The 27,536-nt window shown below is 41.3% G+C and overlaps 2 protein-coding genes across 3 annotated transcripts in view; one reads left to right on the forward strand and one right to left on the reverse strand.

The window, feature by feature from the left end:
* ark2cb (arkadia (RNF111) C-terminal like ring finger ubiquitin ligase 2Cb) overlaps positions 1 to 20,997 on the forward strand; it is a 34,967-nt gene extending 13,970 nt beyond the window's left edge. Inside the window, exons 2-8 of one of the 2 annotated variants that reach the window (XM_005166679.5) lie at positions 4,926 to 5,235; positions 5,861 to 5,989; positions 10,288 to 10,411; positions 11,933 to 12,037; positions 12,130 to 12,225; positions 15,675 to 15,778; positions 16,168 to 20,997. In XM_005166679.5, the coding sequence (XP_005166736.1) occupies positions 4,926 to 5,235; positions 5,861 to 5,989; positions 10,288 to 10,411; positions 11,933 to 12,037; positions 12,130 to 12,225; positions 15,675 to 15,778; positions 16,168 to 16,285 (986 nt within the window). In that variant the 3' untranslated portion in view covers positions 16,286 to 20,997. The remainder of the gene's footprint in view (positions 1 to 4,925; positions 5,236 to 5,860; positions 5,990 to 10,287; positions 10,412 to 11,932; positions 12,038 to 12,129; positions 12,226 to 15,674; positions 15,779 to 16,167) is intronic. The other variant, XM_696125.9, reaches the window with a different exon arrangement.
* Positions 20,998 to 24,465: 3,468 nt separating this feature from the next.
* loxhd1b (lipoxygenase homology PLAT domains 1b) overlaps positions 24,466 to 27,536 on the reverse strand; it is an 88,505-nt gene continuing 85,434 nt past the window's right edge. The window contains exon 41 of the mRNA XM_001920605.7: positions 24,466 to 25,440. Coding sequence (XP_001920640.4) covers positions 24,960 to 25,440 — 481 coding nt within the window. The 3' untranslated portion in view covers positions 24,466 to 24,959. The remainder of the gene's footprint in view (positions 25,441 to 27,536) is intronic.

The raw sequence follows: 27,536 nt of genomic DNA on the forward strand, positions 1-27,536 counted from the left end.
TAACAAATGTGATTATAATGGAAGTCAATGGGTCAAAAACAGCACCAACATCACCAAAGGAGAGTCAATCTGAATAGAGTGTATTGTTGAGTTTTTTGAAAAATTCCCAAGCAAAATATGTGTCAAAATAAGTTTTTTTTTCAGCAAAATCATCCCATTTGCTGAAACACAGAGAAAGCGGAGGCCAAATTAAGCCTCAAAATCAACCCAGAGAGGATGAAAACGACCCAAGAGCACACACAGGGTTAAATCAGGAGTGTGTGATTTTATTGTTGGGATATAAAATTAAGGCTGTGATTGCGGTTCCAGAACCAACACAGGGGATGTTGATTTAAGATGTCCTACTTTAGGCTAAATCACTTCCCATGCGCTGGGATGTCATTAGCTTTGAAATTTGGTGCATAAAGATACTGCTATGAAAAATAGTTCCCACACACTTATCCAAAGTTCTGTCATTGGAAAAGGCACATTTCTCCATTGATAATGTGTGACAGGCTAACAGCTGTTTACCCAGACATTTACTGCTCACTCAAAGATTTGGCTGAGAGCTTAACGCAGCTGTGGATTCCAGGATTCAGACTCTTTTCTGCTTGTAATGTTCGCTAAACTGTAGGCTTTCACTGCTAGGGAAAATACAGTGCTCAATTCAGTTTGAAGCCTAATATATGCATGAATGTTTCTCTAAACCAGTGAAGATTGTTTAGAACTGATTGATCAAGAAACTAATATGAATGAATTGGAAATTTAACCTAAGAAATAAAAGTAATACACAAATGAAGGGTGTTCTATGTAAGCTTTCGACTCTTCTCTAGAGAATAAAAATACTGTATTTTTGCAGATATTTAAGAAACATGCTATAAGTCAGGGATAAAATGCAGGAGGTTGTTATCTCAAAATAAAGCCTGACAGGTTGATCAGCAGCCTGATAAGAAGCGCAGCCCATTTGTAAAAGACTTAAGGGTTTATTCTGCAAAAACATCCACCCTGGATGTAATTTATCTCGCTTATTACACATCTACTGTGTAAAACTTACAAAATAGACAAAAAACATTGTTCTGAGCCATAATAGTTTATTCTTTAATTAATCATAAAGCTGACAGCAGGGATAAGAGCTGACGGAGTGCATTATTCAGACTTACGATGGCGCCAAACAGTCAAATACACAAAACACAACAGAAACTAAAACAGCTGATGGAGTATACACTAACCTGCTCATTATTCAGACACTAGATGGAGACAAACAGTCAAAAACACAACAGAAACTAAAACAGCTGATGGAGTATACACTAACCTGCGCATTATTCAGACACTAGATGGAGACAAACAGCCAAAAACACAACCGAAACTAAAACAGCTGATGGAGTATACACTAACCTGCGCATTATTCAGACACTAGATGGAAACAAACAGTCAAAAACACAATAGAAACTAAAACAGCTGATGGAGTATACACTAACCTGCGCATTATTCAGACACTAGATGGAAACAAACAGTCAAAAACACAATAGAAACTAAAACAGCTGATGGAGTATACACTAACCTGCGCAATATACAGACACTAGATGGAGACAAATAGTCAAAAACACAACAGAAACTAAAACAGCTGATGGAGTATACACTAACCTGTGCATTATTCAGACACTAGATGGAAACAAACAGTCAAAAACACAATAGAAACTAAAACAGCTGATGGAGTATACACTAACCTGCGCAATATACAGACACTAGATGGAGACAGTCTAAAACAGCTGATGGAGTATACACTAACCTGCACATTATTCAGACACTAGATGGAGACAAACAGCCAAAAACACAACAGAAACTAAAACAGCTGATGGAGTATACACTAACCTGTGCATTTTTCAGACACTAGATGGAGACAAACAGTCAAAAACACAACAGAAACTAAAACAGCTGATGGAGTATACACTAACCTGCTCATTATTCAGACACTAGATGGAAACAAACAGTCAAAAACACAATAGAAACTAAAACAGCTGATGGAGTATACACTAACCTGCGCAATATACAGACACTAGATGGAGACAAATAGTCAAAAACACAACAGAAACTAAAACAGCTGATGGAGTATACACTAACCTGTGCATTATTCAGACACTAGATGGAAACAAACAGTCAAAAACACAATAGAAACTAAAACAGCTGATGGAGTATACACTAACCTGCGCAATATACAGACACTAGATGGAGACAGTCTAAAACAGCTGATGGAGTATACACTAACCTGCACATTATTCAGACACTAGATGGAGACAAACAGCCAAAAACACAACAGAAACTAAAACAGCTGATGGAGTATACACTAACCTGTGCATTTTTCAGACACTAGATGGAGACAAACAGTCAAAAACACAACAGAAACTAAAACAGCTGATGGAGTATACACTAACCTGCTCATTATTCAGACACTAGATGGAAACAAACAGTCAAAAACACAATAGAAACTAAAACAGCTGATGGAGTATACACTAACCTGCGCAATATACAGACACTAGATGGAGACAAACAGTCAAAAACACAACAGAAACTAAAACAGCTAATGGAGTATACACTAACCTGCTCATTATTCAGACACTAGATGGAGACAAACAGTCAAAAACACAACAGAAACTAAAACAGCTGATAGAGTATACACTAACCTGCTCATAGTTCAGACACTAGATGGAGACAAACAGACAAAAACACAACAGAAACTAAAACAGCTGATAGAGTATACACTAACCTGCTCATAGTTCAGACACTAGATGGAGACAAACAGTCTAAAACAGCTGATGGAGTATACACCAACCTGCACATTATTCAGACACTAGATGGAGACAAACAGTCAAAAACACAAAGCTGACAGAAACTAAAGCAGCTGATGGAGTATACACTAACCTGCACAATATTCAGACACTAGATGCCATCAATTTTACCACCCTGGATTGTCTTGGTAAAAAACACTTGGGCTGTATCTGCAACCATTCCTTATACCCTTAAACAGTGCACTACTTGAGAGAGCAGCCAGTGCCAGTGGTATCCATTACAATAGTGGGCATTCTGAAGTGCACTCAGTCAATCAATGGCTAGAAAATACCCATAATGCACTGTGAGAGATTGTGCACCAAATGAATTTCTGCAGCTGACCACAAGAGGGCGTCCACAGTGGAATCCTATCAGTGTAAGTTTCTAAACAAAATATTTTTAATTTTTAATTATTGATAATTCCACCTTATCATTGGGATCCAGTGGTGGATTTAGGCATGGGCAATATTGACAATCGCCCAGGGGGCGACACAGAGACGGTGCAAAAAAAAAAAAAAAGAAACATCCCGAAGTTAAAGCATTGGGATACGATTTACTTTAAGCAAGTGTATTAACTTAGGGTCGCAATCCTAGAATAAAGATGTTAGAGGCCGTTCACAGTTGGCATCTTTTGCACGCCTTCTTTATGTGCAACTGAAATAATGCTGGTGAAAGCAAACTGGCCCATGCGTGCAGAAAAGCATTCCCGCGCACCTCATGCTCTCCCGGTTGTTTACACGCATGCCGATATAATACACGCCACTCATGCGGCGTGAAACCAGAGTATCAGCCTTTTGTGCAGAGGAGTCGGCACGCAGTGAGTTTTGCAAGTCGACAAAACTAAAGTTTATATCATATGATGATGATGATGATGTTATTTTCACTAAGCTTGAAAGCAGGAAGGAGGAATAAAGAGTCAGGGGGGTAAGACTTCATAACATTAATTCTTGGCCATGAGTCAGGTCTAAGACCACAGATAATTCTATAAAACATATATTTTTTATAATATTCATGCAAAAGATTTCTTAAGTGATCTTAGCATATGACTTCAGTTGTTGAATTGTTTTCCAGTAACATTTAGTATTGATTTCTGCTATTTATTTAGAATAATACTTGTATAATAATAATAATTGTATTTATTTAGAATAAATAAATAAATAAATTTTTTATAAATAAATCTGATAATTTAAGGGGGGTGGAGGTATGGGGTAGGGTGGTTCGCCCAGGGTGTCATTTAAACTAGAACCACCACTGTTGGGATCATTCTGTTCCGGCTGAAGAACAACAAAAACAATGACAGCCAATCAGAATCCATCCCGTTTAGAAGGACTTAACAAGACCTTTAACAAAATAATAAACTGAACCGCATTGTGGATTAGTATGGATGCTAATAATAGTCATCATTCTTGTGAAGGAGCCTTTAATATAATGACGTTGATGTGTGCCATGTGACATGTTCTGTCATGCTAAAAACCAATTAAGAGGTCAGAAAGTAGACGGAACTAAAAACAAAAGTTCCATGTCTTGATATTTACATCAATTAATAAAGGAAACCAGCGTAAGTTACCTATTAATATATGTCAGGGTTTTTCCTGGATAGAGAGTTAAAAGGCGGCCACCTCCATCAAATCTGGACAGAAATCTGGCAGGCGGTCATAGCTACCAACAGTCCCCAAGTGATGCTCAGGCACTGATGATACATTTAATTACATTTAATATGAGCTTTTTTTTTTTTAAATAAGATAATGCTTTACTTTAAGATTACAAGAATAAAGCAAAATGTGTTCATTTCAAGTAGCAAGACGTTTGTCCATCCAACCATCCTCCCTTATTTTAAGCCATGAAAAAGCCTGCATATTTATATAAATCAATTCATGTTTATTTCTATAGCACTTTTACACTTTAGATTGTGTCAAAGCAGCTTGACACAGCCATTCGTAAACATTGAAACTATGTCAGTTCATATAATGAATAACTAAATTCCCAATCCCAAACACAGTCCACCTGAAAACTGAAGCAAAACAAACATGACTCACTCATGGTTTCCCATCACATCAGTTCAGGCTTCAGCAGTGGTGTAATCCCATGCTTAATTCACTGTGATGTGGTTGTTGTTGCAGGATCTCATTTTAACAGGCATCAGCACAGTCATGCTACCTCTTGCCGGCATTTCCACGTAGGCCCGCAGGCCCAGATCCCTGTTGATTTCCCAATGCCCCATCCAGGACAATCTCAGACGGGAATGAGCCATCACCTGGGCCCCGCGCACCAGCCCACCGCGGCGCTACACCCCTCCCTCAACCACATACCAGCGCCACCCTTTCAGGACATCCCGGCCCCACCCTTCCTACCTCAGGCTTTACACCAGCAATACCTCATCCAGCAGCAGATCCTGGAGGCGCAGCACCGGCGGATACTTCCACAGCCCAGGTACAGCTGCTTTTACACTGTTACTGTTTGGCCATGGACACGTTTATTTTTTTCACCAATTTCTGTTTATCAGAGAGAAGATTTTCTCAACACATTTCTAATCATAATAGTGTTAATAACTCTTACTAATTAATAACATTTTCTCTTTGTCATGATGACAGTAAATAATATTAGACTAGATATTCTTCAAGACACTTCTATACAGCTTAAAGTGACATTTAAATGCTTCACTAGGCTAATTAGGCAAGCTATTGTATAACAGTGGTTTGTTCTATTGACTATCGAGAAAAACAAATAGCTTAAAGGGGCTAATAATTTTGTCCTTAAAATGGTGTTTAAAAAATTAAGAACTGCTTTTATTCTAGCCGAAATAAAACAAATAAGACTTTCTCCAGAAGAACAAATATTATCAGACATACTGTGAACATTTCCTTGCTCTGTTAAACATCATTTGGAAAATATTTTAAAAAGACAAAAAATTTAAAGGAGGGCGAATAATTCTGACTTCAAATGTATATATCTAATTTTTAAAAACTTGGTTTCATTTTGGGCTTTGAAATGGGGAAGAGAATCCCGCTGACTGTTTTTGAGCAACGGTAAAGTATTTGATTGTGATTCTCCCCAGCAGACATGCTCCAGACAGAACCCTTCCCCATCCACAGACGCTGCGGCCGCCGTATGAATATCCTCCATCCATTCACATTCCCCCACCGGTACCACAGCAGCCACGCTACCTTGCAGAAGGAACAGACTGGTACGTGTGTATTCAACTGTGGCTAACACTGTGTCCTGAATACACACGACACGACACTGTGATGCAATAAAAGCTCAATATTTCATATTGAAAGGAGTATTGTCCTAACCCACACGCAAAATTTCAATAGACTTTCTATTCCTGCAAAGTCACAGCAGAACTACAGCATAAACTTCACTTAATCACCTCGGTACTGATTATGTGCTTTATTCAGTGTCAAATGCTTCTAATGTGAGATTAGGGGATTAAATTTCGAGAGAAGCATGTGATATGATATGAGCACGACTGGCTTCTCATCTGTATTCAGTAATAATCCAATCAGAGTGATCCAAACTTACAATAAATGTACTGTTTTTCCCTACTGCTCTATCTTTGCTGGAAGAATCCCCCCTTCCACCCTATCTCCTCCTGTTCCTCCCTTTTCTAAGGCCAGCTTTTGAGACCTACCTGATCTCAGATCCCTTTATATGCTTATTTACCAGGCGGGAGCCTTGGGCTCAAGTATCTCTGATCTCAGAGTTCTCTCCCGGGACAGCATGCCAAACCTGCTATTAACGCCAAGCAAATCTAAGTTGGAACTCTTGAAATACCATTTCAGGAGTTCACACTTAGCTGATGATTGGTAGTAAAGTGTATTAGGCATGCTGTCCCGGGAGAGAGCCCTGAGCTCAGAATATCCTTGAGCCCGGGGGTCCCTCCCGGGAGGAGAGTCTGAGGCCCCGTTTACACTAGTGCGTTTTAGTTTTAAAACGGCGTTTCAGATAAAAAATTATCCGCGTCCAAACTAGCTTTTCACCTAGCGTTTCTGAACGTATCTCCGTCCACACTATGCCACCAAAAACGTATATCAAGTGACCATTCACGCACTCTGGGCATGTGTAACCCCGCCGGCGACCTTCCGCATGGGATTCGGTTGCTCTAACAAGGAGGCTAAAGATCATGACCTCTAGAGTCTGTCGCTAGAGCACCTTTAGAGCTCAGAGGAGTGAGGTTTACCTGCACAGCACCTAATAGCTGGCCTCCGTTACACATGCGCGTTCGAGTATAAACAGGAAGCATGTGTCTCGCTCGGTATTTGGTTATTGTAAGTCAACAAACGGCGGTTGAACAATGAACGCGATGGCAAAGAAAGCAAGAGAGGTATTTTTGTGGACAGACGACGAGGTCGAGTTGTTACTAAACGTAACAAATGAATAACTGCACAATGGCACCTAAAACAGACAATAGTGCAAACAACGCTCCCATTTCTGTGCCCATGTTGTTGTTTACAGTGAAGGCTGCTCTGCTGTCATCCGGTAGCGTTAAAGCCATGTGTTATAGTCATGTGATAGAGGCTTGACGAATAAGAGAAGGATACGTAATGACACAAAAGCCCCAATGAGGTAGCGAATCTCAGCAGCCCCGCCTCCGTATTCAGATGTCTCAGTTTTCCCTCATTAACACTGAGACGGAGCAGCAACATTTCAGAATGAAAACGGCCTCTCCAGTGTTTCCAAAACTCTCCATTTTCGGCGCTCGAAAACTCAGGTGTAGTGTGGACGGATTGCTTAACCGTAGCAAACCTTATGCATTTTCAAACTAAAGCGCATTAGTGTAATGCGGCGTAAGCCAGGCCAAGATTGGCTAATCTGGAGGACCGGGAGAGGTCCGTTTTTTTGACCGCGAGGGCCGGTGTCCCTTGCTACTTGCACTCTCAGCAGTTGCACTTTTCTTCATTTATTTATTTATTTATTTGACCGTAGCCTCACTCTTATTATTCATTATTTTGCCGCAGCTCTATTAATTTTTTATCCCAACCGCACCCCTGTAACAGCGCCATTGTGGTCCAGCGGTCAGCACGTTGCGTTCCGATGCCGCCGACCCGTGTTCGAACCTTTTATTTTTTCATTTTTATTGTTAAGACATATAATCCTGTTAGGGTTGTTGAAGACTTAAAGTTCTAAAGCAGCTGTTTTCTTGAAAAAGACGTGATAGTGTCTATAGAATCTGAATTGGAAATGACCTTATTTTTACATAGACAGTCGTGAACTGAGGTGGGCCGGTGTAAGGCTTAAACTCAACCCTGTGCAGAGACCTTCCTAGGGGCATGTGCAGCATAGATATGTACACTGGATGTCGCCTGGCCTATTGTTGTCTATTGTACGGAATGCGTCAATAGCACCACCATCTTGCTACAGGGTAGCGCTCCTTTGAAATGAATGCGGGACCAAGGTACAGTGGAGGACTGTGGCCATCCAAAGCCAGAGATATACACATATTCACATATATCTATGATCGGGAGTTTTCCTGGATGTTAGTGTGTAATGTTTTTTTCTAATTACGAAAATTATAATTTTACATCACTTTTCTACATTGATGGATCAGTGACCGCACGGGCATTCCTGACACACAGCTTGTGTTTGTGTGTACAGAAATGTACTATTCACCCTCCCTGTTAAATTTGATCTAATCATGTCCTGAACACAGCTCCTCTCCTGCTTTCCTTGCTCATACTGACGGAGGGAGCGATTCGTTTGTGAATGAATCTCTGTTATGAACGACTCTTTCACTAACGTTAGCCGACAATAATACAAGTTTCTGGCAGCGCAGCATCTCGTTGTCATGTTTCTTTTGCATTGTTTGCTGATTTTATTCAACAAAACTAGCATAAGCCGAGTGTTTAGTGCGAGTTGGAGCTGCTTTGCCGTATGGTGAATGCAGTGTGTCTGTTATCATCAATAACGTTACCTGATTAGCACTAAAGTTCAGAACATACAAAAACAGAAAAAACTGAATATTACCTATGAAATGTTCTGCCTTTGTGCTTTGTTTTCTTTGTTTGCTCGTTACTACACCCGTAGACAGCAGTAAAGTCCCGCATCTTCACATAATAACACTGTCTTGACTAGTGCGGTTGAATGACATTTGTCCTGGGAGCACTGTACCAATGTGGCGGCGCTATTGACGCATGCTCAGGGTCCCTATGCGATATCTAGTGTATATATCTATGGATGTGCAGGATAAAAATTTTTGGAATGGGGGGGTGGTGTCAAGCAAGAACTAAAGATCGGGGGGGGGGGGGGGGGGGGGGGCATGTGCACTGCACAGGTTGAGCCCTATGTGTGCACGTGCCTGCTTAAACTCCAGGGCTGAAAAGGAGTCCCACTCCGGCGCTGGTCTGAGCCAATAGGTCTCGAGAACTCCCCTGCTTGTGAGCGTGCTGGGATATATCTGACTAAGAGTTGCCTTAAGATGCTATTTTGAAGTAGTCAATTTACTTATGGTGTATGTCTTTGGATGGTGGGAGGAAACTGGGAAACCCGGGTAAAACCCATGCGAGCACGGGAAGAACATGCAAACTCTGCAAAGAAAAGCTGCAGCATTCTTGCTGTGAGGCAACAATGCTAATCACTGGGCCGCCGTGCCGCCCTATCAGAGAAGAGGAGGAGTAGGGGTGGAAGGCAGGATTCTTCAAGATGAAGATGAGTAGAGCAGAAAGCTCTGGTAATTTACAGTGTGTGAGTATTGCGTCATCTGATTGGCGCAATATACGGAGCTGATGCGGTACCAGCTGTGTTCAATCATAAGCACGTGATCCTCCCAAAATTAGTTTATAAATAAACCACACTTTATGTCACATATTTAGCAAGCATTCATTCATTTTCTTGTCGGCTTAGTCCCTTTATTAATCCAGTGCCGCCACAGCGGAATGAACCGCCAACTTATCCAGCAAGTTTTTACGCAGCGGATGCCCTTCCAGCCGCAACCCATCTCTGGGAAACATCCTCATACATTCACACACTACGGACAATACCCACTAGAACGCAGGGAGATCATGCAAACTCCACACAGAAAGGCCCACTGAGCCGAGGTTCGAACCAGCGACCCAGCGACCTTCTTGCTGTGAGGCGACAGCACTACCTACTGCGCCATTTAGCAAGCATATAGTTTCAAAATAAATGTTAGAACTGTGACTCAATGTGACTTAATGATGTCACAGAGATTTAATATGTGCTAATTATAGGACTGCAACAACTAAATGATCATTTTTCATGCTGGAATTCTTTGTCAACAAAGGCCGTTATTGATTAGTTAGGCTAACACACAAGATACACAGCTGTTTTTGCAATGAAGGGTACAGAACCGATATTGTGTCAAATTCAGTTAATATAACACAACACTTGTTTTCCTTTTCGTTGATTTATATTTTGGATATATAGAGAAGTTTTACTGCCACAGTATGAATGGAAGCCTATGGGATGAAAAGTGATCACAGCTTTAGACCCATTGACTGATGGTCTGTGTTTTTCCTCCTTCAGGGATCTGAGTGTGGATCCAGGCCTGCCGCAGTATCACATCTCTCCTCTCACTCAACACTATCAGCATTACCTGACCTCTCCACGGCTGCATCACTTCCCCAGAAACACCACCTCCGCACAAGTGGTCAGTCTGTGTCTTTAATCTGACAGTATTTATCTTTGAATTTAGGAATATGACAGATGTTTTCATCCATAGTGACCTAAAGTGATGGAAGTTTTTTCTTAACAAAATTAAAATGAAAACTCAAATACCTGAGAAAATTAACTATTCGATGACCTGCAGTTGCCACAGTAGCTTGTTTAGTTTTGCAACAGCCGCGCTGTTGACCTCAGCATCTGTAAGGGCCAATATTTCCCCTAAGCTCTCAAGAAGCTTTTCCATTGTTTACATTTTCACTCACCCTGCCCCTGTCTTGCTTGTAATTCATTATAATTTATGCAGATGCACTGCATAGAAGAAGACTTGATCATCTCGACTAATGTCGATAGTTAACAAACTCAATGCATTTTGTTTCAACACATCCCATAATATCTAAAATATCCCGTCTTTCGGATGAGACGTTAAACCGAGGTCCTGACTCTCTGTGGTCATTAAAAACCCCAGGATGTCCTTTGATAAAGAGTAGGGGTTTAACCCTGGCATCCCGGCCAAATCTGCCCACCGGCCTCTGTCCATCATGGCCTCCTAACCCTCCCCATATCAAAACTGGCTTCATCACTCTGTCTCCTCTCCACCAATCAGCTGGTGTGTGGTGTGTGGTCTGGTGCAAAATGACTGCCTTCGCATGATCCAGGTGGATGCTGCACACTGGTGGTGGATGAGGAGATTCCCCCCTATGTGTAAAGTGCTTTGAGTGCCCAGAAAAGCGCTATAGAAATGTAAGGAATTATTATTATTATTATTATTATTATTATTATTATTATTATTATTATTATTATTATATCAGCCTCGGTTTATGGTAAAAGCACTGGGCTTAATACATACACTATGAAAAATCTGAAAATTTAAAGTGTAAGACTAATTTATTTTAAAAAATATTCAAAATAAAAAAAATTTGAATACGAAATCACCTTTAAAAAAAAATGCCATAAAATATTTTGGATTCTCATTTAACATGCTTTCTTGTTTTTTATTTTACAATAAAACCAAAAGCAAGTGTATGTTGTTAGATTTATTTTTGTAAACCAACAATGCTGTCCATTATTTAAAACAGTCATACTTTAAATGACTTTAACTGTCCTTATTTAAAACAGTAAAAACATGGTCAACCGTTTGGTAGAGGAGCAGTCAAAGGGTTAGAATATTATCTCCAAATAGAGCAATTCAATTAATTTGGTGAAATCATTTTCATATGGCTATATGTGTTGCCTTTCCCAGACATGGGTTGCAGCTGGAAGGGCATCCGCTGCGTAAAACATATGATGGATAAATTGGCGACCCCTGATTAATAAAGGGACTAAGCCGAAAAGAAAATGAGTGAATGAATATGTGTAAATTTTGCAATGTCAGATCTCTCCACTATCGCCGAGCTCTAGTTCTAAGTATCATTAAATTTGAAGGATTTGTTGTATTTTACATAGTTAAGCAACTCCAACTGGAAAACAGAGAATTTCCCACTCACATTGCTGCTGTTGTTGTGCACAGGTGGTCCATGAGATCAGAAATTATCCATATCCTCAGTTACACCTGCTGGCTCTTCAAAGCCTCAGTCCATCTCGGCACGCGACGGCAGTGCGGGAGAGTTACGAGGTGCGGATCATCATCATCATCATCGCTTCAGTTAAAATACAGCTAATTCTGCAGCATCTCTCACACGTGTTTCTGTCTGCTTCTGAATCCAGGAGCTCCTGCAGTTGGAGGACAGACTGGGAAATGTGAACAGAGGCGCCGTGCAGGCCACCATCGAGAGGTTTACCTTTCCTCACAAGTATAAAAAGGTAAAAACTGTGTAAAGGAGACCTAATATGCAAATATCACATTCATTAGGGGTTTAAACACAGCGGCAGCATTGAGTGAAAATCTCCAGCAGCCTCTAATGGTCAACATGAATTAATTGTGTTTGTTCTAATCAGACTTGATGAATGTAACACTTTGATTGACATTCTCCCTTTGTACGTGTCATCAGAGAGGTAAAGCCCCGCCCACTACTCTCTCTGCATAAACAGCAGCCCTGAGTGAGAAGCAGCCGTCTGTCCATTAGCCATTAGAGTGTTTGAGCTGCTGAAGATGATGTCAGCATAGACTAAGAGGATTATAGATGTGGAGTTTTAGATGAACAGTGACAGGAGCGACATAGACTGACAGAAGCATCAAGCACACACTCACATTGAAGCACACATGCACACCTGACCAGCACTCACACACACACACTGCTGTTGTACATCTGCCATCATGCTGACACATTGGCATTTGTAGCTCCGCCCTCTTCTAAAAAGAGCTCAATCTCATTTGAATTTAAAGCGACAGTCAGCAAAACGCCACAATTAGGATCAAAGCCTGAAAGGGTCAGTTTCAGAGAGTTAGAGAGCATTATTTGCATGCTTTTTCAGCTCAAACTTCACTAAACACTCATCAGAAACTTATTTTACATCTTGTAAAAGGGGAAATAATAGGTCCATGTGAACCAGAAGTTGCTTTGACTTTCATTTCAGTATGTTAATATGCTTTTAACTCAAATGGAATATTAAGTAGGGGGCGGGGCTTTCACTTTGTGCATTATTACCTTGTAGAAACAGTAAGAGGGGCGTGGCTAAGAATACTGTGGCTAAACTGACATCATCAGAGAAGGAGCCAATCCAAACACATAGTCAGCGCTGTGCATTATGGGATATGGAGGAAAAATATTTGTTGACAGCGCTTTAACAACAGAGAGAGAAAGAGAGAGGGAAAAACATTAGCTGATGGATGATATTTCCAATAGATGACCATGTCGCAGCTTAGCTAAATTAACTCACGCCTCCTCCTGAAGTGAGATGCGATGCATTAAAACATTGTTTTCCAGTCGCGGCTGCACTACTTTCTCGAAATGTATAGTTTTCTAAAGCAGGGCACAGTCGTAGCTCCATAGTAAAAAGCGACATGTTGTGTCTGCCGGTTTGTTTACCTGCGGGGCTTCATTGGCATTTTCCTGCTTGTGAATTCTGACCAATCGATAAGCAGTTTAAGAATTATATTCAACAACATCTAACCAATAAGAGATGGGTTTTGTCAGATGAGTGCAATTTGGTTCTTTTCAATTGATTCGGACCAAAGCCAGCAGTGTGGTGTGGAAACGACCCAAAAACGGCAGAAAATGCAACACTGTACCATTTTTGCCTTTTGTCCGGACCAAATGAAGCGAACTACAGATGTGAAAGCACCATAAGTCACACTATTTGGAGGGTCGGAACCAAGTGTGCCGCAAGCCTGCGTTTGAGTGAAGGTCTCGGCCGTTAGATCGCCCCCTGGGGGCTGGCTGCAGTACAAGTCATAAAGCCCGCCTCCTCCGTGTTAATGAAGGAGACTTGAGCCCAAATAAAAAAAATTATTACACTTGCAATAAAATGTCCCGAAAGATGGTTCTGGTGGATTAAGGCACTGGTTATTGTGCTGAAATAGGTGCAGATCTTCATTTGTGTAAACAGTTTGTTTTTAGCAGTAATTTAATGCTGGGCGTGTCATCGTGATTGACAGCTGTGATTGACAGTTTCTCAAAGCAGCGTATCTGAGCTTCGGCAGAAGACTGAAGTGTTATTACTCGATTTCTGTGTTATTTTACCATGACAAAATGAGTTCAGCAGTAAACTATAGTTTCTGACATACATGATCTGGTGGAACACTGTTTATTCGCTAAGGTCAGGGCTTTTTTCGGGCTTTATTAGTTTGCTGATACACGCCTAACCACCCAGATAGCAAAATACACTCGGGCCAGTTCAGGCTAGATTCTCGCCTGCCGGAGATTTACCCCTCAGAGCTCAGACTGACTACCTCTGCTGGACCTACTCCGGATGCCTGGACTCACTGCCCGATTCCAGCCCGAGTCAATCGAGCCAGATGCGGCGCTGCCGCATGCGAGCCGGAATTAGCCCGCGACGCCGCGAGTAGGTTATGTGCACTGCGGCCCGGAGCTGGCGAGATTGAATATATAAAACCCTCATATTTGTTAACGTTATTACATCCATTTGTGTTGATATGACAGCAAACGCATGCTGAGAAGTTCGAGGGTCGTGGTTGATTTTACATAAAGCGTTTGGTTGGAAGCTCGACTCCGCTCATTTTCGCGGCTCCTCCTCTGGCTCCATCAGACAGTCCTTCTGCGCATGTCAAGGCTCCAATTTCAGCAGTCTTTTGCGACAGTTTGTGCCCGTCAAGCAGGCGTTTTGCCCTCAAGGCGTTCAATGGGAAAAGGGGCTGTCGCGTCGTCCATATTTTTTACAGTCATTGGTCGGAACAAATTGCCAATTGAATAGCCCTGGTGTAACGAAGGGTCTGACACAGAGGGATCCATGTGCAATATATTTATTAAACACAGTTTAATAAAGAGCACACAGATGGTACTAGTGTGCGAACTCCCATCAATCACAGTTGTAATAGGTCGATAGGCTGGCGGCAGGCAAACACAGGGTGATGTAGCAGGCATGGGTCAGAGGCAGACGGCTAGGATCAAGGTCGGTATTCAGGCTGGGTTCAAGACAGGCGGCAAGCAAGGCAAGGACGATAAACAGTCCGGGTTAGCAACGGGGAAAGCAGGCAAGGAGTAGAACCGCTTAGTAATATTAGCAGAGGCAGAACAAGACTTCCAACTGGAGTGTGTGTTAGAGCTGCTTATATGTGTGTGTGGGTAATCAGTGGGATGTGAAGCAGGTGTGTGGCAATCAGTGTCTGAGGGAATGACGTAATGTCAGTAAACCGGTTATGATGACCTCTGCTGGCCAGCGAGGGGAATGACTGGGGCTGAGTCGGTGACATTTGGGCTAAGGGGTAAAATTGGGACTGGACTTTACTTGCTCACTTACTCCAATGGCTGTTCATATCGAAGTTGAAGTTTAGCCATTTAAACTCCAGCATGCACATCAGTAAAGTGATGTGATTTAGTTTGAACAGATGACGTGATGATAAAAAAATATATGTGATGGGACGCATTAATATGTCAGACTTTAATATTTAATCATCGCTACGGTTACTAAAGTAACCCTAGTTCCCCGAGGGGGGGAACGGAAATGCTATGTGGAAAACCTTCCACTTATGGGTTTTTGTCAGAAATTAATCATCTGAAAGTGAAAAAGGGTTTCCCCATAAGTGGAAGGTTTTCCACATAGCATTGAAGTTTCCCCATCCGAAGGGGAACTGTTGTTCTCTTGGTTTTGAAAATAAGCATGTGCTAAAAGACTGATCATGTGATCCACAGAGAAGACCTCTGGAGCTGAAGATCGGCATGGATGAAGAGGAGCTGGACACGGATGAAAAATGCACAATATGTCTCTCAATGCTTGAAGATGAAGAGGACGTCAGGTAGTTTTACAATCCTCTTTGAACCAGTTCAAATCTATAGGCCTGTTCACACAGCGCGCTAACTATAATTATAACGCTAAATATACTTGTCCACGCTGACAAATAATAAACATAATGAAAAGGTAGTACATTTAAGTGTGTTGTTGAGTTTTTCCAAAAAAAAAACCCAATGCATTTTCCAGAAATATGAGTCAAAATCAGATTTCTCAGCATAAATTATTCCATTTGCTCAGAGAAAGCTGTGGCCAAATTAACACTCGAAATCAGCCCAGAGTGGATGAAAACGACCCAACAGCACACATGGGTTAAAGTTGCTTCCACATTTGGTTATGTCGCCTGTTTCACAAATAACCAGAACTCAACCACTGTTGTTGTTTCTCTGTTCACAGGAGATTACCCTGCATGCACCTCTTCCATCAGGCTTGCGTTGACCAATGGCTGGCGACCAATAAGAAGTGTCCCATCTGCAGGGTAGACATTGAGACGCAGCTGTCGCCTGATAGCTGATGTCTGGTGTAGCACTAGCTGAAGTCGTCTTTCTTCGCCCCCTCTTGAGGGCACTTTGCCAAATGTGTGTCATCTCCATCACCTCTCACCTCTGACCTTTGCCTTCTGAGCCAACAGACGATGTAGAACAGCGAAGACGAGAAGCACTGAGGACGGTCTCTGAACGTGTATCTCGAATAAACGTTCTCCGAATGTTCGACATATTACACGTGGTTGGTTGTGCACTGCAAAATAATGCTCATTTAGAGTTCTTGTCCTGCTTCTAGTCCAAATATTTGAGGATTCCTAAATCAGTGAGCATAACCAATTCAATTTCTGTAGCGCTTTCTGAGCAATGTGGAATGTGTCAAAGCAGTCTAGTAATCTATCTAGGTATCTAGTAAATGCTTCAGTCCAGTTTTACGAGAAAGTTTTTTAGAAACAATACTTCAAAATTAATTAATTCATTAATTTTTATTCATTTATTTTCTACCTCTTTTCCGGGGCCGGGTCGCGGGGGCAGCAGTCTTAGGACAGAACCCCAGACTTCCCTATCCCCAGACACTTCCTCCAGCTCCTCCGGTGGTATCCTGAGGCGTTCCCAGGCCAGCCGAGAGACAGTCACTCCAGCGTGTCCTGGGTCTTCCCCGAGGCCTCCTTCTGGTGGGACATGTCTGGAACACCTCCCTAGGTAGGCGTCCAGGAGGCATCCGAAACAGATGCTCGAGCCACCTCAGCTGACTTCTCTGGATGTGGAGGAGCAGCAGCTCTACTCCAAGCTCCTCCCGGGTGTCAGAGCTCTTCACCCTGTCTGTAAGAGTTCGCCCTGCCACCCTGCGAAGGAAACTTATTCTGGCCGCTTGTATCCGAGATCTTGTCTTTTCAGTCGTGACCCAAAGCTCATGATCATAGTTGAGAGTAGGAACGTAGATTGACCAGTAAACCAAGAGCTTTGCCTTTCGGTTCAGCTCCTTCTTTACCACAATGGACCGGTTCATCGACCGCATTACTGCAGCCGCAGCACCAATCTGCCTGTCAATCTCACGCTCCATCCTTCCCTCACTCGTGAACAAAATCCCAAGATACCTGAACACTTCCACCTGGGGTAAGGACTTTCCTCCAATCTGGAGATGGCAACACACCTTTTTCCGGTGGAGCACCCTGGCCTCGGACTTGGAGGTGCTGATTCTCATCCTAGCCACATCACACTCAGCAAACTGCCCCGGTGCATGCTGATGGTCTATGTTTGATGAAGCCAACAGAACAACATTGAACAGAATTAATGACAAAGAGCAGCCCTGCCGGAATCCAACATGCACCGAAAACAAGTCTGACTTATTGCTGGCAATGTGAACCCACACTCCCAGAGCACCCTCCACAGAATGCCACAAAGGGACACAGTTGAATACCTTCCCCAAGTCCACAAAACACATGTGGACTGGTTGGGCATTCTCCGATGAATCCTCGAGCACCCTTAAGAGGGTATAGAGCTGATTCAGTGTACCACGGCCTGGATCAGGGGTCACCAATCCTGGTCCTGGAGGGCCGGTGTCCCTGCAGGGTTTAGCTCCATCTTGCCTCAACACACCTGCCTGCATGTTTCAAGTATACCTAGTAAGACCTTGATCAGCTTGTTCAGGTGTGTTTGATTAGGGTTGGAGCTAAAATCTGCAGGACACCGGCCCTCCAGGAACAAGTTTGGTGACCACTGGCCTGGATGAAAACCTCATTGTTCCTCCTGAATCCTAGGTACAACCGTTGGCCGGATCCTCCTCTCCAGTACCCTCAAAATGTATAGTTTTCTAAATTAAAGATAAACAATCTGCCCGTGTGATGAGTGAAAACAAACATTGCAAATTGAAAACATTAATTTATTTTCTTACCCTACAGGTATATTATGTTGTTTGAAGGAAAAACCCATTTTCGATCATTATTTCTAAAACAAAATGTTATTTTATGTATGCAGAAAATGCTTGCAGATTTCACAATTTCAGATATTTGGACTAGAAACAAGTAAGAAAGGCATTTACTTTGCAAATAAACAGTTGAGTTTGTGAAGTTGCTGGTGAACGAGAGAAGTAGAGTGATGACCCTGTGTTTAAAAAACGTAAAAAGCTGTCGTCGTCGTCGTGTCTGTAACTTTTGGAGGTGATGCTTGACGTCCGTATGTAACCGTGAGGACAGGCTTGATATGAACTGTGAGTCCGCATTTTGTCCAACGCTTGGAAACGAATCCACCAAATGCATGTTGAGAGGCTGTGGGGTAAATCTGCCGAGGGGTCGACGTGCATGAGGACGTTTCTTACGCGATATACACTGTGTTCTCGATGCGTCACCACGAGTGAAACATGTACCTTAATGCCTGTAGCACAAGCACACGTCGAATAGTATCGGCATAACTCCATGTTTCCATTCGCTCCGTGACTCGTGGTCTCGCTTGGTCGTACAATAGAGTCATAATGTGCATGAAACCTGTTTGCTGCCATTTCTAGAGGACATGACAAGGGAGTAAAGCCATTTGTTTTATAGTAAACCAAACATAACTTTTCTAAGCCGTTCTTCACGATCGATCGTTCTTGTTCTGTTTCATCGGTTTGTTTTTTCCTAGGGTTGCCAACCTGTGCGCGGGGCATACATCTCGACATACGTAGCTGGGAAAAAATCGTAAACAAGATATTTATTGTTGTCTTAACGTAGCTAGGTGGTTATTTTCGTAATGCACTCACTCTCTGATGAGGTCGTGTGTGATTGTTTTTTCTCTTTCCCTGCTTTTGCACTCAGTTTCCTTGCGTATCGTGCACTTCATCCAAAAGAGAGAGGAAAAAAAATGTACAAGGGAACGCACATTTCTTTTTTGTTCGTTTTTGCGTAACGATAGCTCACTGACCACTTTTAATGTACGTGACTGTTTTCTGTAGCATTTCCGATGTTTAATGAAATATCGATGAATCGAATTGTTTCGCTTGCGCAACTTTCACACAATTCAAGCGTTCAGCTGCTTGGAGCGGAAGCCAGGAAGTTGGAAGCGCGTTTGTTTTCGTGTTCGAATCTTTTCTCATCGTCTGTATGCGTTTTATAGTTTACACATGATATCGTGCGTCGAAATGCCTTAAGTATTTAACAATCATAATTTATGACTAACTTTACCTACTATGGGTGCGTATTTAAGTTCCGAACTAGTATCGCAATGTAACCAAGTCGGTTTATTTATTTACGTCAGCATAATAATAACGTGTGTATAAATACCTCATGTGCTATACTTTAATGGGAGTGCTTTGCATGCGGTTGTACGTAAAAAGGGGCGTAAGTGTCAAAACAAGCTTAAAAAAAGAAATTTAAACGCCCATGAGGGCGTGCTGAAACGCGCTAGTATGTGGTGCTGTAGTTTTTGGTTACATTCCATTAATGCAATTCTCAAAAAGAGTCGTTCAGCTGTGCGCTCAAACTGTTCAATGGACTGGAGTTGTTCGTTTTTTTGCATGTCTCTCCTGTTTTTTGCACTCTCGGCTTTGCTGCCCTCTCACTGGCATCCGGCGAACAGCGTCTGCGATCCGTGAATCTGTTTTCTCAGTGTTTTCAGTAGTGAGGAGTGAGTTCAGCGCTTACTGTGATTGATTATAGCTGCTTGTCTTGTGCCCATCTGGCTTTAACTTTTGATTACGGCCGGCCATTGTACGCTGTATTTCTTGAAGTGATGCTCATTTTAGTTTTCTTTAATCCCCACTCTGTTAGTAGCACATTTGCGTTCTTTCTTTTCGTATCGGTACTTGGTAACACGAGGGGCTTTAAATGTCTGAATGCGTTAATGCAGGTTGTGATGTGGTACATTCTAGTGTAGCTGCCGTATGTTTGTCAAATTTCAGGTTATTTAGCTTCGACCCCCTTATTATAATAATAGTAATCAACCGATACACTTTGTTTTTTAAACAAGATACGGCAGATAACTGTTATTTCCAGAGAAATAATTGCTTTTATCTGCCATACGAATCAATCTGGAGAAGCTCATTGTTTTATATATACGCCTGTACTTAACATATACGCCGATATAGGAAAAAAAAAAGAAGAAACGATGGCTTTATCTTTTATGATTTGTGTTTCTAGCCTGTGTAGCCTTAAAGTCTCTTGATTTGATCCATCTCTCCAGCAGATTTTGGACATAAGCAATAGTAGAATCATGTTTCGCTAACAGACTGAACCGTAGAAATCCTAAAGCACAAGCTCTGTAATGCATGTCTTTCTCAGGTTTTAATATGCGTATGAGAATGGATACATATGTTAAAATATTTTACCATAAATATTTCTGATGTTTTTCTGCTGCTGACATAAAACAAAATAAATAAAAATAAAAAAATAGTTGAATAACCTGCCAGTGAAAGGGAAGTGGCTCTTTGTATAAGACACTGCTGTGTGCTGTTACTGCGCAATGTTTTCTGACATGAATATTTTATAGCTCAAGTAGAAAAATATGTATTGACAATATTTAAGCAATAGCTTGGTGATTATAATGTATGATAACTAGATAAGTGTATATTGCGTTAAAAAAAAAAGAAGAAAAAAAGAAGAAGAAAATCTTAGATTCACTTTTGGTGGATTTTGTACTGTATTTATTACTAATGATGATGCAAAAAGTTGCATAGCTTAACCCAAAATTTTCTTTCTTTTTTAATTTCTTGTCTTGTATATGACCCTTTTTGTATGTGTTTTTTCAAATAAACTGTTGAAAATGCCTCAAATGTTGTATCTTTGTGCAGTAACGTCTCTTGTAATCACGCATTCGGCTCAAGAAAACCTTTTAATCTTAGTGTGGTAAAAGTCAAGCTTGAGATCATTCATTTTCTTTTTGGCTTAGTCCCTTTATTAATCAGGGGTCACCACAGCGGAATGAACCGCCAACTTATCCAGCATATGTTTTACACAGCGGATGCCCTTCCAGCTGCAACCCATCACTGGGAAACACCCATACACACTCATTCACAACACTACGGCCAATTAAGTTGATCAATTCCCCTATAGCACATGTGTTTGGACTGTGGGGGAAACCGGAGCACAGGGAGATCTCCACACAGAAACACCAACTGACCCAGCCGAGGCTCGAACCAGCGACCTTCTGTGAGGTGATCGTGCTACCCACTGCGTGACACCAGGTCAAAGGTCAGGGATGTTTTTCACTGTAAAAACATGATTATTTATTAAAGCATGGAAGCACATCAGTAGTAAAGTTTATTCTGAAATGTATTTAATATTTTATATAACATTATGAGCGGCGCGTCATAAATTACAGTACAGCAGCATCGAGAAAATCATTTTCTGAGGAGGATCAATTCGCAGATTCTTTTAAAATGTAAGTTAGCACAGCACCATTTGCATAAGAGCTGTTTTGTTAGAAATAAATATGCAGGTTTCAATATTGTGTACATTTTTGGACAATAATATGTTATTTCAAAGGAATTTCTAGTGGGATTCATACTTAATCACAATGGATGCCATTCCAGCCTCAACCCAGCACTGGGAAACATCCATATACACCCATTCATAGATAGATATTTACAGTGTTGGGCAAGCTACTTGAAAAATGTAGTGAGCTAGGCTATTAGCTACTCTACTTGAAATGTAGCTTAACTACACTAAAGCTATCCCCTGGGAAATGTAGCAAGCTAAGCTAAAAGCTACATGGCAAAAGTAGCTTAGCTACATCTAAGCTATTTTTGCTATTTTTGTTTTGAAGTCGAAGCAACTTAAATCCAAGTCAATCATTTCTTAGTGATCAATAAAACTGTCATTGAAACATAGGAGGTAGAATAGATCAGTTCAGTTAATAATATGCTGCACTAAACAGAAACAAATTATAATATATAGCAGCACAAACAAAAAATCAAACAAAAAAATCTAATAAAAGCAGGTGTTATACATTTAAAATACTATAGTCATTTATAGTAAAGAGAAACATTTTGACAAAAGCATCATGCATATTGTATATATATATATATATATATATATTTGCAACTCTTTATTAATAAACTACACTACATAATGCAGTTATTTATAGTAGTATTTACTATAAATTACTTAAGTAATTTTTGAGCACAGCATCAGAAATTTTTGCATCTTAACATGTACTTCTCGAGGTATGATCACGAATGGGCTCACACTCCTACGTCAAGCTGCGGTCGATCTGAAAACCGCTCCAATTGGTCCACCGTTTTTATGTTGTTAAATTGAAAAAAAAAAAAGGACTGTGTGTGTTTATATCAGCCCAATATGACGCTCTATACACTATACTTACACACATGTCTGTCCAGACAACTTGAAAAGTAGATTTTTCACCATAGGTGCCCTTTAACATAACAGATCTTCATACAGCAGTGGAGATTAGCCTGTATCCTGTCACATTTGCATGCAAAAACAGTGCAAAGCTAAACGCACTCTGTCTGTGTGTGTGTGTGTGTGTGTGTGCGCGCGTGCGTGCGTGCGTGCGTGCGTGCGTGCATGTGTGTGTGTGTGTGTGCGTGTGACTCATGGCTGCAACTCCACAACAAATACATCAAATAATCATTGGTAAAGTTCTTACTGCAGTATTTCTCACAAACGTTACGTGAGATCTTCTTCCTGAGGCAGCCGAGGGCGGCGATTGAAGCACGTGGCAACGGTGGGCGGGGAGGACTAGCCTTAACGGCCCAGTACAAAAAAACAGCAACAAGCTGTTAAGAGCTATAAAACAGAAACTTCAGAAAGCTATATTAAATAATCTGTTTTGAGCTGAAACTTTACAGACACATTCTGGGAACACAAAAGACTCATATTAAATCTGGAAAAAGTGCTAACCTAGGTGCACATGCTTGTTTATATTGAACGAATACAAAAAGTGTAAAAGGATGTTAATAATAGTAAAAAAATGTGTCACTAAATATACCTGGGCCGCTCGCCTAAGTAAAGTCTATGGGCCCTATCATACACCCGGCGTAATGTGGTGCAAGGCGTGATTGTTGTTTGCTAGTTTCAGCTTGGCGCAAGAGTCGTTTTGACATGTTCTGCCAAGCTGTTTAAATAGCAAATGCATTTGTGCTCATATGTGCGCCCATAGGTGTTCTGGTCTAAAAAAGCAGGCGTGTTTTGGCGCTTTGCTATTTTGAGAAAGTATAATAGTCTGTTCTTTAGACCAGAACAAACCCGGTCTATTGTCCAGCGCGGAGTTATGCCTCGCTTACACACTGCTCAATACACACAAGATGTAGAGCAATATGCAAATATCTTTACATATGAAAAGAATTCAAGTTTAAGGATATATATAGGATATAATAGGGATATTTATATAGGATATAAATATAAAGGATTAAAATATTACAAAACATGATATTTTCTAGCCTACATAAATATAAACACCACTGCCTTCATGCCTTCTTCATCTCGGGAGGCTTTTTCAGTTCATTCATAACAATTTGCTTTTGTATAATGTTATTATTATTAGCAGTATTATTTATTATATCCATATTTATATTTGTTTTATTAAAAACAAGCATATATTTGCCCACCTGTCAGGTTTTAGACCATATGGGGCACAGCATGTGTTTTAGGATATAAGTCAGGTTACTGAGCACACTTCATTATTATTGTTCATTTATTCGTTTGCTGGAGATTAGAACTGAATTTAGAAATAGTTTTGAAACAAATATTTGCGCTTAACAAACTAAATTCATTATTTATAGGCTAATTGATGTCTGTGCATACAAGGTTTCCCTATCCACGAGAGCCAAAGTGAAAGCAGATCATTTATCTCTCATCACGCTGCAGATGCTCTTTTTAACAGTTTTTTTGCTAGTGTAATGTTCAGTTTTTCCACTTCCACTTACTTTACGTCATGTAAATAGCGAATGCGCTATGGCGCGACGCAACTGGCTCTTAAAGGGAATGGGAGATGAGACTCTGATTGGTTTATTCTCTAAACACACCTATAACTCATTAAGAGAATAAACTCAACCCTTTTAGATCATGCACGCAAAGCGGATTTTCCCGTCCTTATATTAGCGAATATGGATTCTGACGCCCTGAATGCGTTTGCACCCTGTGCTTTCCGTTTTGCGCATGGACCGTCGAAATAGAGCCCTTTGTGTGCGTGGGTTTAGAACAAGAGTGAGTAAATAAGGACAGTTATTGGAGTGAACTGTCCCTTTAAATCTGAACCAAATGACAATAACAACAGAAGTTCTCAGTACAAAGATCATTTATTAGAATTTCTGTAAAAAAAGTACAAACTGGTGTCTCCCAAAAGCAACTTAAGATCCTGTAAAAATTAAATGACATTTATTTTTGGATTAAGATTGATAATTGACTACCTACAAAGTCTAAACAGCTTAGCTCGCCAGTATTTGAGGAGGGACCTACTGGTGTATTATAGCCCCTCACGCCCACTACACTCAATTAATCCTGGACAACTGATCATTCCCAGAACATCAGCATTAACTATAGGCGGTAGATCTTTCTCATATCTGGCACAGCCTTCCTAGCACAGTTCGGGAAGCAGACACACTCTGTCAGTGTAAAACTAGCCTCAACACACATCTCTCTGCATTAGCATACACATTAAACACAACTGCTGTTGAAATCCAGATCCTCTAAAGGATTATTAGTCTGTTATTTAGGCCAACCGGAATAAGGTCACATCACTGGATAAAAAAAAATGCACGTTTCAAATTTCACTTTAATATTTAGGATAGAGCACTCGATAAGTTTGTCCGTCTGCTCTATTTTTGTCCAGCCACTTCCCGCAGACAAAGATGGTGGTCACCCAGTTGGCAGTGTTGGTGACCTCCACACACTCCAGGAACCAGCCAGGCGACATGGTTGTGTTATCATGCTCCATTCTGACCCTCAGAAGTTCACCCAAATCCAGCATCTCCAGCAGGAACCGGTCCGTCCGGCCGCGCTCAAACAGGTTTCTGAATTTCTGCTTCAGCGCTCGTTTCCCAGAGTCCCCATTGACTCCGTACAGCGTGATGAAGACGTTGGCGTTTGTGCCGGCGTCCTGCACGTCTCCGGTTATTATTATTACTTCATATTTCACAGGAACCAAACTGCGGACTTTGCTGGCGAAGCTCTCCACGGTTTTGGTGCACTCGAATGTCATGAACTGGTCTTTTTTGGCAGCCAGAGGGATTCGAGAGTCACATGTGAAGTAGAATCTGTGAGGAGGAATGGAGAGAATTATCTGATACAGTAGGCTCCGCTTTGTTACGCATACAGTGAAGATGACGCTCATATAAAAATGCAGCTACATGACACCTTAACATGTTTAGTTTCCGTTAAGTTGCAATTCCCTATATCATGTGTTCATTTTATTGTTAAGAAAGTGAAACAACATAGCCAGGGACATGGTGATGCGAATGAGGTCATAAAGTAGCCTACACTGTTCCCTTTGAAGATTTACTCGACGTCTGCTCGGGAGTCTGTTTTCCATATCAAACTTGTGAAGTCTGAACTTACAGGGAGAGGATGCAGGACTGAACTGTGCGTGTAGGCCACTTAATATTGAGGTAAAAGCCCCAATCAGATAGGAGAATGTCTGCAGCCCCGCCTCCATTTTCAGATGTCTCTGTTTTCCCTCATCCACACTGACACGGAGCAGCAGTGCTTTCAAACTAAAACGGCCTCTTCAGCATTTTCAAAAATCTCAGTTTTCGGCGCTCGAAAACTCAGGCGTAGTGTGGACGTATGGTGAAACCATAGCAAAACGTATGTGTTTTCAAACGAAAACGTATTAGTGTAAACAGGGCCTTAGAGTATGTGACTGAAATGTGACCTCTGGTGGACAATAGCAGACACTGACACAGAGTTTCACGTGAGGTTATTAATTAGCACATACTATAAATATTACGAGCGTAAACATTAGGTGAGCAGGTTACACTGTAACTTTGTGTCCTAACAACACTCTATGTGATGAGATGCGCAGTGATGAGCAATTTGGCTGTTTGCAGCAGACAAAACATGACAGAAATGTAAATACAGCCATTCATGAGCGCAGAATAGTGCACTCACTGCACTCCAGCACAATGCTAAGGTTTATAATCTGATGAATACATATTAAAGCTCTATAACATGATTAGATGTAGATGCAGAATCACTGATATGTGTTGGTTTGCACTGAGTCTCAGTTCTGAAGTTCAGTTTCAGACGCTTTATTTTATTCTCCAGATCTGAGCTGAACCATCTGCTGCTGCTTTCAGTAGTACGGCAATAAACGTGATGTAAAATGGCATTCAGACTCACTTTATTAGCATTGAAAACTGAATAAAGCACATGAGTCTGTACCTGAGCTGATCATTGTCAGTTCATCCTGTTTATCAGCTACAAGAAATAGAATTCTAAAGCTGCTGCTGCTTGTCAATCAGACAACGCTTCTGTGTTCATTCTTGCAGTCAATCGTGGGGAAAATGATCGATGAAAAGTTTATGATAAACCGCTGTGAGTTTCACTCAACTGCAAGCGCAGAGTTGCCATCAGAGTCAGATTTTGATACAAAACCTGCATTGAGCTGACTTCATGACAAACACAGAGCAGAATATAAAGACAAAATGTGCGGCGAGTTGAGAGCCCCTATGCTGGATTCACCTCTCACCTCTCCCCCGTGCTACAGTGTGTGTGTGTGTGTGTGTGTGTGTGTGTGTGTGTGTGTGTGTGTGTGTGTGTGTATGTGCGGTGACAGCTCTTACGCGCGCTTGTTCTAATCAATATGAATATTCCAATCAAACCGAATACAATCCTACATCAACAACACATGGCAAGCAACACGCTGATAATAACAAATAATCAGATTAGATTACAAACAACCGTTGTTTACACGTGTTTTAAAATGTGCGGGTCCTTTAAGGAGTGTGAAGAAGAGGGAGAAAGAAAAGAGGAGCGGTTTTTGGGCAATGAGACTTTTTTCAGTGATGTTCCCTCTTTAATGACTGATTTGTTGTACCACACGGAAAGTAATTAATATTTTGGACCAAGTTACATGTGTCCTTGTTCATTCACCAGCTGCAGCGAAAAGAGAAGATAGTTCACCCTAAAACTAACATATTCGGCCCTGGAGTAATAAGTGAATTTCCCCTGCTATCTCTAACACAACAAGGAGACAGAGCAGGAAAGGTTTACACATGTAATATTTTTCCTGAGGCGATTTGAAGCAAAATACACAATGATACTCAATCAAACACATCTACAATGATGAGGAACGTTGTTACTTAATGAGTTATTAACGCACAGCAATACCGCAATGAAGAAAGGACGGACT

This window comes from Danio rerio, chromosome 8, assembly GCF_049306965.1.
Source record: "Danio rerio strain Tuebingen ecotype United States chromosome 8, GRCz12tu, whole genome shotgun sequence".
In the NCBI taxonomy this organism is placed as follows: Eukaryota; Metazoa; Chordata; class Actinopteri; order Cypriniformes; family Danionidae; genus Danio; species Danio rerio.